Source organism: Uloborus diversus, chromosome 8 (genome assembly GCF_026930045.1).
Source record: "Uloborus diversus isolate 005 chromosome 8, Udiv.v.3.1, whole genome shotgun sequence".
In the NCBI taxonomy this organism is placed as follows: Eukaryota; Metazoa; Arthropoda; class Arachnida; order Araneae; family Uloboridae; genus Uloborus; species Uloborus diversus.
The window spans coordinates 48,935,323-48,947,919 of record NC_072738.1 but is presented as its reverse complement, the minus strand read 5'-3'; the positions used below and the strand labels follow the sequence as shown (position 1 = coordinate 48,947,919).

The window sequence follows — 12,597 nt, the reverse complement described above, 5'->3', positions numbered from 1 at the left end:
TAAGCACCGATCCAAACGATGTGAGGTTAATTCTGCCGTGGGCAGGTAAACGACAGTATCTGCATAAATAAGATTTCGAGGTAGTTGAAGAAACGCGCTTCAGGTTCAATACTAACATTGGGAAATGTTGGAATTAGACGTTTTTTGTCACGCTTTTTTTTCAGTTATGTCACGTAATACAGCTCAACGGTGTACTTGAATAAATGCTAAAGCTATAATTTTTTTCTCCAAAACAAAGTCATAAAAGTGTATTAAATCATGAGAGAAAAAGGTAGAGTTGCAATAAGATATCAAATGTGCTTTCATAAAACTAGATTTTAACAAATAATTTAATATTTACGTCATTTTTATCCTACATAATGAACCATCTGTTTTTTATGCTTACTTATGAAAATTAAAAAAGCTGGTAGATGTGTATTTTCTGCAAAATTTCGATGCGTCGGCACCATTGAGGCCGTGAAACTGTCATTTTTATTTACGACAGATGATACTCCTTCTGATTAAGGTGAGGTTTTTCTGTCGTAAAAAGGGCATTTCTTGAAACATTAACCCTCTAGATTGTGACAAGTTGTTAACATTAAATTCTTTCACGTAGAAAAAGAACACTTACACCGGGGTGCCCAGATAAGCCATGCTTTTCCATTCTTCCATGTAGAGCATTTGACCTTTTAAATGAAGAAGCCTGTCTTCCATATCTGCAAAACAACGATAAGTACTTAAATAAGTTATGTAATTGCTTGAGACATAAAATATTTACATGGTACATGATTCACATTTAATTTTTGCAATCTTTGTGTGTAGACTTTCATGGAAACATCTGTTAGCCCATTGAGTCGCTGCGTCTTCTTTTTACGGGAATAAATCAACGCACAGAGAGCGCAAGTCGTTGATGCAGGACTTATACCAAAAATAGCTCCTTAAATTAATTTTAATCTGATGTACTCCATAATCTAATTTAGAGCTGTATCGTGCTTTTAAAGAACCTGATGAGGCCAAATTCATAAAAATTCAAAGATTTCAAATGGGCTGACGATTAGATAAAGAACGATCAACAAGTAAAAAATTTTTAACTAAACCTACGGGAGTTAGAACAAGGGATCGGCCTAACCTCAGATGAGTTGATTGCCTTGATAGCGATTTTTCTACCATAAGAGTAAACAAATTGGCAAGCCATGGTCAAAAAAAAAAAAGGTCTGGAAGAAAATTCTTGGGAATGCCAGGGCTTATCCAAGGCTGTCTTGCCACTGAGGAAGGAAGGTAATTGCTTAAAGACATCATTTTTCATTCCAACAGTCAAACTCGCTTATAGCGCTCCCTGATTTAACGAGAACACGGTTTTAACGAGGAAAGCCAAAGTACTTGGTTGGGAGAATGCTAAGTCTACGGGAGCAAAACTCGCTTGTAACGAGAAAACCTCTCTTAAAACGAGCAACATTTTTTTTTGACTCATAAAACTTCTATTGACTTCCAGCTCAGCTTATACTTTTTTTTTTGTTAATTTTCAAAATCATAAATCTCTAGATCAAGCGATGACACCAATTTTTTTAATTTGCGGAGTAAACAAGCATTTAAAACTATATATGTGGGTATATTTGTATTTCTTATAAACAATGACACAAGAAACATACATTCAGACAAATTAACCAACTTCTTTTATTCTGTTAGAGATTAAAAAGAAGAAAAAAAAAACAACCATGATGAATTTTTAGGATTATTTTAACGAACTCGTTTTTACGAGCACTCGGTTACAACGAACAAACATCGCGGTCCCTTTGCTTTCGTTATAAGCGAGTTCGACTGCATTCGATCGTAAAAGTTTGTGTTCTGTCATCGAAAAGACAGAATAGTAAGAAAATGGAATTTTCTCTTTGCAAGAACACGAAGCATAGTAAACCGAGGACGACAGGTTGCATTCCAATGCAATTAAAAAACATCACAGTGAAATTCTCAGCAAAGTTTCAAACAGGTTAAAATTTCAATGCAGATTCTCAACCATCCGCGTAATTAATTACTCTTAGTTCCAATGCCTTTTAAATTTTTAGAAGTCATTTTCGGTGAACTGTAAGTAGGTTACGAGAATATAGAACATGCCTTTATCTTTTAATTAAACAATTTATTTGTAACTAGAAAACTGTCCGTCAAGGTATGACGGGTGAAAATTGCTTCTACATTCGCACGAAGTCATTGCTTATTTGGTGATATTTTGATAGTTAAAATTGTAACCGTAACTCCCAGTGGATGAACCCTAAACTCCAGTAGGTAGCGTTCGTTGTTGACCATTTTCTCGTTTCTTCATTCCCCTGAAATGACACAGTCTTACCAGTAAAACAGTTAAGTTACCGGATCGAGTTCAGCCTTGTCATGATAAAGCCTTTCTCTGCATGTTAAACATTACCAAAACATATTTTCAAATTATCATGCCGTGGCGCGAGTTTCAGTGTTGAAACTCGCGCGTTACTCGATCATCGGCTATTATATGTAAGAGGATATGTAACTCCCTCCACTTCCGTTGTTACATTTGATAACTTTGCACTGGTTATTAATAGTGATGAGTTTATGACTTTGCTTGAAGGTTTTTTTTTTAGAGATTTCAAGGTGCTATGCTATCAACTGCTCCTTTGCAGAGGCCCATTTGTTTTAACTGGTTACTGTGTCGTGCTGATAATGCACGAAGGCAGTGAGTTCAAGTCCCCATGGGTCAACAATTGTTGAGTGGAAAGTTAAGTGTGGTCTGTAGTCTGGGGTTCAATGTTGGAGTTAAGTTCTTCATTAAGGTCATGAAAGCTTAAGACAGATCCCTGCAAATAATTGCTTACATTGTTAAAAACTGTTATTTACAGGGATTTATCTGTAGCAAAGAAGAAACTTTTGTTGATCTGGGTGTCTTAATCAGTTAAAACTTTAAAATTAATCAGCAGTGTAGTGTAGCAAGTAGCGAAGTCAACATAATGTTGGGTTTCCTCAATAGGTCTGTTTCACAGCATTCTAAGAAGTTCTTCGACCTTGATACAGAAATTTGGTAGACCCCATTTGGAGTACGTTGTTCAGATTTGGTCTACTTAAGAAAGGGGCTGTTGTATATTTATAAAGAAGAAGTAAGATTTGTTTATTCATCTTACAGATCACTGGTTTGAGGGTGATACATATGACATGAGAGGTTCATAATAGAAGGAGATGAAATTAAGAAAACATTTCCCCTTTTATTAGATTTTCGTGCCGTATTTTTCTAATGATTACAATAAAGATATCTTGAATTTTGAAATTAAGTCTGTTACCATTTTTTGGATTTGGTTTTCATAAACTTCTATATTTGATGCTCAACTCATTCTTTTAGAGATATGATAAACCGCAATTTTCGTGTCACTGTGATTTCTTCATAGCTTCAAGAAAAATCACAATAGTTTTTTTTTTTTTTTTAACCAAGGACAAACATTACGTGTCTTATTATTAAGATACTCATTAACAAATTAAATGCTAATACCATTTCAAAGTAAATATAAAACAGCATATTATAAAAAACAAATCTGCTTTTATTTCATTAAAAAAATTCGTCAAAATACTGCTTCGTTTTAGATGTACTAATAGTTCACTTAAAAAAAATAAAAATAAAAACTTTTTTTGACTAGAGTGGGGGAGAAAAAAGATTTCACCTTTCAAAATCTTTAGGGAGTTGTAACACAGGAAAAATAAATTTTACTTAATAAAAATAGTGTTTATTCCATTGAAAGATAAATTTTTTATGAAAATCTTAAATGTGAGTGCACAAAAAATATTTAAAACCAACTCATTGGCAATAAAAGTTTCGAATAAAGATTAGTAATATTCATCAAAATATATTTATCAAAAAAAAAAAAAAAAAAAGAGAGAGAGAGAGAGAGAAAGAGGTGTACAACACTTTAAAAATTGTGATATTTTAAGATTCTGGTGGTTTTCTTAGACAGTAAGAAAGAATAACAGGGAAAATAGTTTAATAGTAGTTATCAGGAACACAATAATGTAAAAAAACAGAAATAATACGTAATCGATTTAGTTTCTCAAGAAAAATTTTTAATTCAGGAATTCACGTCAACTGCTATACTGATTGTCAAAACAAAAAGACTTTTGCTTGGCATAAAATGGGAAAACAAATGGTGTTGTTTAAAATTTTAAGCTGCATTGCAATAAGGTATTTGATAAATTTTCAATATTAGACTGTACAACAATCGGAATAATAAAGTTTAATAGTAATTAAAATCATTTTTTTTAAAGAAACACTATTATAAACCTACAGGTCAATCTCACAACGATTCCTAGATCATCAGCGGAAGATATCCAACAACTACCTTATCGCGCATTGAACTCTTGACCATTTTCTTACCCATAAATATCTAGTGCGTATAAATACTTACCTAGAACAGACATCGCTCATTCTGGGCAGATTCGACATACTCCACAAAAAGACCTTCCAATAAAGAAGGCTGAAATCTTAATGACAAACAAAGATTGTCATTAAGATTGGCCACCCCTGTTTCACGCAATTAGGCTGCACTTTTTTCCACCAGTAAAAACATGCCATTTCAGTTACAGATCTGCAGTAATAATTGCTGATCCAACTTTGGAAGAGTTCAGAATCCCTTCTTTTCGTGCGCAATGCATTACTAGAAGGAATGTCTTTGGGACATAAAATGGTGATAAATGGAGTGAGTCCCCAATTTGGAATGACTGGCCCGCGGCTCTTTTGTCGAAGCTCATGGTTTTTCCAAGTCTTATAATTATTCCTGTGGCCCCCTAGATTTCCTTTGTGGCACCCAAAAGGGACATGTGGCTCGCGTTGAGAAATCTTGTTCTCGAAGACAGTTTCTCAGGCGCAAAGATTCAAATCTCAATATAAAAAAAATCAATCTAGAACCAATTTATTAATCTGAAAAAGTAGGTAATTGATATAGTTCTGGATGTAGCCCAGTAGGGTTGTGACAAAAATCTCTACAATACCACCTTTTTTCGTGCCATAAAGATTTTTCTCCGTGAAGAACTTATTTTTGGTGCGGAGATTTAAAGCGTTTATTAATTTAAAGAAATAGATTATTGTGTAGTTTTTGACAGAGTCAGAGTCAAGCATCTTCCCTCAAAGTCCGTAATTCTGAAAATGCTTGTAAAGTCGGAGTCAGACTTTAGAGCAGGAATTAAAATGGAGGGAGCAAGTCCAATCTTTGGCTTAGCAAAAGCTCACCCAAAGATCCCAAGTCATGTGACTCAACAACGACGAATGGTTGGTACGTTTTGCTTGAAAAAAGCGAAAGAAACCTGATTTCTTCCAATACTTTGCTTTAAAATCGATCACGTGACTTGGGGTCTTGGTTTCATGAATGAAAGTCTTCCAATTTATTTCTTCTCAATTAGTCACACTGATTTTGGGGTAAAGGAGTCGGAATCGAAGGCTCTAAAATTTCTGAAGTCGGACTGGGTCATTTCCCTCCGACTCCGCAACCCTGGTTCTGACACAAAACTTCTACGATACTGTTTTTTTTTCCCATAAACTAATAAAACTTTTGTTTCAGGAACAGCATTTTTGTGTGGGGTTCAGATCATAACATAGTTCAGACATCTTTCTGTTTAATCAGATGCAGCTGATAAAAAGTTGTTGAAGGTTATTAAAGAAGAAAAAAGTTAGCACCAAGGATTCTAAATTTTCTTTCATCGACTTCTTTAAATGATTCCCCCCTTGTTAGAGTACTTAATGCAGTATTTCGGAAGCATTCTTTCAGAATTTTCAGTCGTTGTAAGTTTCAATTATTGCTTATTGCGGAAACAGAAACATCCTTGCCTTAAAAGTAATCCTTTATGTATTTCTGAAGCACCCTGGCTTATAGGTAGTTTAAGTGTTATAATAACTAGCGCAGCCTTTTTTTTTTTCGCACAGCAAATATCTCTCAAAATAGAAAGAAGGTGACACATTTTAGCAATTAAAATCATACATACCTTATAGTAACTCAGAGTGAAAGCACAATAAAAGCAGTTAACACCAAACTAAATAAAGCGAAAAATGAAATTTCAATTATTTCATCACTAACGTTACCCGCACAGCTTCACCCGTAGTAGAAAATTAAAAGGTTATTTGGTTCGCCTAAATATCTTTACTAGCAATAAAGCTGAAAGTCTCTCTGTTTGGATCTCTCTCTGTCTGTATCTCTCTCTGTCAAGATGTCTGGATCTCGGTGACGCGCATAGCATCTAGACGGTTCGACCGATTTTCATGAAATTTGGCACAAAATTAGTTTGTAGCTTGTGAGTTGGCACCTCGAAGCGATTTTTCGAAAGTTCGATTTTGTTCTTTTTCTATTCCAATTTTAAGAACACTTTCCCGAGCAAAATTATCATAAGATGGACGAGTAAACAGGTTATCATAACGTGGAATCGTCCCATGGACAAACCAATTGGCGAGAAATTCACCATACATTATTTGTAAATATACAGGCGAACCAAAAGACCTTTGAATTTTCTACTACGGGCAAAACCGTGCGGGTACCACTAGTTTACAAAAAATGGACGATGAAATTCACGTCAATTTTTTATGTTAATTTGCTAGCCCATGTTACGGTTTCATTTTATGATAATTTGGTAATTTACTCGTCGTTATTATGATAGTTTGCTCGGTAAAACGTTTTTAAAATTGGAATAGAAAAAGAACAAAATCGAATTTTTGAAAAATCTCTCACACCCCCATGCTACAAACTAATTCTGTGCCGAATTTCGTGAAAATCGGCCGAACGGTTTAGGTGCTATGCGCGTTACAGACAGACATCCCGACAGATATCCGGACAAATATCCCGACAGAGATCTTTGTCCGGTCCAAACTTTGAGCTTTATTATTAGTAAAGATATCCTAATATCGTATAGATTTTTGGACCAGAGGAGTAAAAGGAGAAGAGCGCATCGACTTTTCTTTCTTTTTTTTTTTTTTTTTGCCCCCCCCCCCCCCAAAGTCTACACCAATAAAGAAAAAAAAACCAAAAAAAAAAAAAAAAAAACGCAATAAAAGTTCACATTTTTTTGTGCAATTCTGCCTGTAAGACATTAGAGAAGAATCATTAGACGGTGAATCAGTATGCTTCAGAATGATTTCTAATCACGAATTAATGTATACACTACAGTTGTATCTGAAGCAAAAATTACTTGTTACGAAAAGTTCAGGTAAAATAGTGCAGTCATTTGGGGTAAATATGTTCACAATTTTTCAATTTTTGACTGTCCCATACACATTTTGATGGATTATCAAATAATAATTACAGAAGTAGGAGGTCAAGGAGTAATTAACCTGGTTAATAGTTATTCTGGCACTTTGAGTAATTTTAAACCATGTGAAAAATGTGATATTAAATTAATTATTTTTTTAAAAAAGTAGTGCAACGTTGAGAAAAAAAATATAGTTTACCAACACTTAAAAACTATTTTTCTTTGGCAGCATCACAAGACTTTAAAATTTATTTTATTGCATAGAACACTACAAAATAGAGCAAGAGTTTTCAACAACTTCAAACCAACGTTTAAGAGAAACTTCGAAAGAATAGCTTAGGAATTATTGGATTATACAATTAGCTGTGTACCGTGCTGCCAACTTTTTTTTTGTAAAATGAAAAGTGAAAACATTGTTATAACTCTTACACTGTTGAAACTAAAAGTTGCATATGTCACCTATTAAGGTGAAACGTTGCATCACCACCGGCACACTTTAAGGGGCGTCATTTGGTTTTCTACTGATCCCCTAAACGGGCTTTTAGTTCCATGTGGCACCCTTTGGCACCCATAAAAGGATGTCACTGGTGCTACAACGTTTCATCAAAAATATGCCATATTCACTCTGTAGTTTTAACAGTGTACTAGAAAAGTGTTTCTTCTCTTGCTGTTTCCAAAAATCATGCAAAAATAATATGTACACGTTGCGGGTGTGACAGTACTGTTACACTAACCGCACGTACAAATGATTACATTTTAAGTACAAAAAAAATCTTTAGAATGCGATACATAATAATATAATACATAATGGTTCCTTACATTAAAATGCATAAAGTCAAAGTTTAAAATACCAGGAATAATGTAAGAATATATACGTGAAAATGTCAGACCCGTTCAAACAGATAGAGAAATATACTAAACACTATTAAATGGGTTCAAAGTTAATCCATATATTTAAAAACTCACCTAAATAACTGTAGTATAATTTTAAATGTAAAAATTAATAAACCAAATGAAACATAAAGAAGTAAAAATAAATTTAAACTCCAAGTTTGTTTTACCTTTCATCTTCAACTTTGAACAAAAGAAAATTTACGCGTCTTTTGCGAGAAAACATTTCAACAAAACACAAGCTCTCAACACCTATGCTGATTCCCTTCTTTGTTAACTTTCTTGCAATCTTACATGTTTTGAGCATACGATCAACACATAGTCAGCTGATGAATTAAAAACCAGGAGGGTTTGTATAAATTTTCTCCCTAGGGGTAAGAAGAGGGAAAACACAAATAAAGCAAAATAAATTATGCTAAACACACTAAGAGCTAATTACACATTCAATAAATTTAGTGATATTAGGACATGAAATGGCCTTACTAATGTTCAAAAAGATTTTTCAAGTTCTAACGAACACGTTATCGAAATATCTCATAAATTTTATTCTTTTTCCGCGTTATTTACATAAAAAAATCGTGTAAAAATCTCAACAAATGGCAAGCCGAAAAGCTTATTTTCCCCTAAATACACCATACTTCGAAGACCAATCATTTCTTTGTAGTGTTAAGCCTTGGCTCATTAGACTAATCATGAAAAACCTTAATAGCTTTTTCTTGAATTCAGATTGGACCGTTGCGATTGAATAGCCTTGATATAAATCATTTGGGTGACATTAAGATGAATTATTTTCCAATTACATGTAGTAGATAAATATTTTCAAGATTTTTCTGATTTGCTCTAATGATGCAAAATGATTGCGATCTCGAGTATATAGTAGAGTATACTCCTTCCCACGGGTCCTGAATGATAACAAGACCTTCTCAGTTAATGTCCAGCAGAAGCGTACCATCTAAATTCACCACATTTATTTAAAACTAGCAAAAACATCCGGAGTTGCCTGGGTCAGTAATAATTGTGAGAAACAATCGCTGCTTTCATTCGTTTACTGTTTTAACTGAAAGAACTCGGAAGACACCGCTTTGGCGTGGTTAAAAATCAAACTTCTTCCTTACCCATAAAAGTAAAATAGCAATAAGTATAGAGAAAGAAATAGTATTCAGTTAGAACCGAAAAGACGACATTTGAGCATATAAAAATTTGAAGAATTTCCAAAAAATGAATTAACTAAAACAAAGGTCACTAAAAAAAAACTGGGAGCTTTATTTATTTAATTAAATTTTAAAAAAAAGCTCTCTACTATGTTTCAATGTGCAAAAGATAGAGTTTCCAAACATTTAAATGGCTTTGAATTCATGTTTGCTCCGGAAAAGTCTTGATTAAAAATTTTCATTATGAATTACTATTAATATTGCTTCTGTAAGGCAACGAATATTTGTAGCTATGGGTTTTATATTTAATCCTTTAATGGGGAAATTACATGAAATTTACTGTTTTCCATTATAACTTTTTGAAACTAAGTTTTTTAGAAATAAATTATAGCCTATGTTGCTTCCTGATAATGTAGCTATCTGTGGTGAAAAAATGGTTGAAATCGATCCAGTAGTTTTGAAGTTTACCCTTTACATCCTTACATACAGAAGTAGCCGTTTACGTACACTGCTTGACAATTGCCAAGGAACAAGTGATTTATGCAAATTTGTACCTCAACCAACTGGCCAATGGAAATAAATTCAAGTTCAGATGGCGTGGTAGACCAAGACTCGTTATCTGTATAAAAGACAGTGCATACACGCTCAAGATTCGTACGAAAATTCACACTGTTTGGTTTTTAACAAAAATAGTGCTGGATGTTAAAAAAGATTTTTCTCTGAAATTCTGTTTGGTTCTTGAAATACTTAAGAGTAAAATGTCAGCAAGACATCATTTGAGTATCTATGATCGTGGACGAGCGGTTGGACGACTGGAAGCAGGTCAAAGTGTCACCACTGTGGCTGCTGCAATGGGTGTATAAAAAGTGCCATCTAACGATTAAAGACGACCGCTGAAGGTGGAAATCTTTCGCAAAAGCATGTCGGGGGTCGTGGTAGGAACACCACACTTTCAGAGCATCGCTATGTAGCCCTCGTGGCAAAAAGGAACAGAAATTTCACTCTTGGACAGATAGCTGCAAATCCAACAAACGCTACCGGTACGCATGTTTCTGCAAGAACCATCTCACGGCGAATAAATAATGTCGGTTTGTATGCAAGAAAGCCCGTGCGTTGCATCCAAGTTCAACCACGCCATCGTCGAGAGATATTACGCCGGTGTAAGGAACATGTTGGTGGGATCATCAAAATTGGTCAACAGTGATGTTCTCTGACGAATCTCGTTTCAGTGTGACAAGTGATTCTGGTCACCAACTACTGTGGAGAGAGCGTGGAACAAGTTATGCACAAAAATTTGTTTGCGAACGTGATCGGTACGGCCCAGGCGTCATGGTGTGGGCAGGCATCATGCACAATGGCAGAACACCGCTTCACATTTTTGAATAAGAAAGCGATACCTCTCAAATGTATTGCAGATATGTTATGCTGGACCATGTTCGTCTTTTTAGGGGGGGCTGTAGGTCCAGACTTTCTCTTTACGGGCGACTATACACGGCCACACTGGAGCATTGAAGTGTCAGACACATGAAAAAGTAAAAACATTCTCCGTATGCAGTGGCCTGCTTACTTTCCCGACTTAAATCCAATTGAACTTGCCTAGGAGGCTCTTGGCAGACGTGTTGCGCGAAGAACCGTCCCTCCCAGAACAGTACAAGAACTCAAATCCGCATTGAGAGAGGAGTGAGAAAACATCCCCCAAGCACTCCTCAATAATTAGTGGGGAGTATGGAAAACAGATTTGAATTGTGCATCTGTGTCCCTGGTAATCATACATCATATTAAGGTACTCATGTCTCCATCATTCTGACCTAGATCATTTTTTGTGGTTGTATGAAAATCATCTAAGTAGGATTATTTTTTTATTTTTAAGTTTTTACTTCATTGATGCAGTAATATCTGTATTATTTTGTACTTATAATAAAGGCACATCCTCCCTACTAACTATATATTTCGTTCTGTTTCTTTAATCTTTATCTATTCTGAACTATTCCTAAAAACGTAATTGTTCCTTAGCAATTGTCAAGCAGTGTATATAGATAATTAAAAATAAAGAATAAACAGCTATATAAGCACAATTAGTTTCAACACAGTGATTAATTTTCATAATTTGGATATAAACTAGTAATAGTAAGAAATCTAATACTATACAGTTAACTATCTTGCACTTTCAATCGCTGTCATATCGGAAGGAATTTAGACATTTCCATACGCGGCCCGCCCGATAATATCCTTGGTTAATATCAAGACAGCCCCATCCAATCTCCCCTCATTCGAAGTTACAAGAAGTGAACGATTAGCAATTACACGAATAAAGTCATTATAACAGGTAACTAGTACATAAGGCTGCAAATTATTATGAAACAAAAAAAATATATTTACAAGTTCTAGAAAAAATGATATTTTCCAAATGAATCATAACCATGTTAAGGTGTTGGTAAATGTACAGGGTGGTTATAAAATAACGTGAGGTGTTGAGAGCCCTGTAGCAAGTGAAGTATTGAACGAAACATTGCCAAACTTTATGGGCGTACACAGTCGACCATGGGATTTCAATTTCTGAAATAATTAAAAGAAAAAAAAAGTAGGACTCGACCGATGCATCGGCTTGGCCGACGCATCGGCGCCGATGGTTCAACAATTTTGCCATCGGCATCGGCATCGGCCGCCGATGCTAACTTGCAGGAAACATCGGCCCATCGGCCTTAAAATACATCGAAAAGCCGATGGAATTGGCCGTTGTTTTTGAAAAAAAAGGACCTTTGTTGTTTTACTTTTTAATACAAAGTAAAGGGAGTTATTGTTTTCATATAAAGTTGTTTACTTAAATTTCAATATGAATTTCTTATTTAGTCACACCTCAAAGAGTTTTTAATACTGCATTCAGGTACCAAACAAGTTAATTATTGCGTTGTTTTTTGCGGTTGGATGTACGTGTGTATCTCTCATAAGTCATAACCCAAAAATGGTAAGCTGTAGAAGGCTAAAATTTTGCATGTGGGGTGTGCGTACGTTCCAGTTGTGCACTTCCCTTTTTTGTTTTCGATCGGGTGTTCTAAAAAGCCTATTTACTCATCTTTTGTGGCTATTTATTACTTATTTCAATGGAAAACTAATATAGCGTCTCAGACTGACGATCATTTGGTGATATATTGCCGAATTGGAGATTATGGAAAAAAAATTTGAGATGGCGAAACCGATTCTGTTTCATTTTGTTAGATTCCCGTTGAACCGACGGTAATTTTTAATTTTTCGATATTTGTAATATGAATCACAGTAATGCATTCTTTTCTGTATCGCTTCGGCTGAATTAAAAGTTTGGGGCCCGTCGAAATGCATTTTGAGG

At 34.8% G+C, this 12,597-nt stretch overlaps 1 protein-coding gene across 1 annotated transcript in view; it reads right to left on the bottom strand.

The window, feature by feature from the left end:
- LOC129228351 (soluble guanylate cyclase 88E-like) overlaps positions 1–12,597 on the bottom strand; it is a 173,237-nt gene that overhangs the window by 20,561 nt on the left and 140,079 nt on the right. The window contains exon 5 of the mRNA XM_054863030.1: positions 611–695. Coding sequence (XP_054719005.1) covers positions 611–695 — 85 coding nt within the window. The remainder of the gene's footprint in view (positions 1–610; positions 696–12,597) is intronic.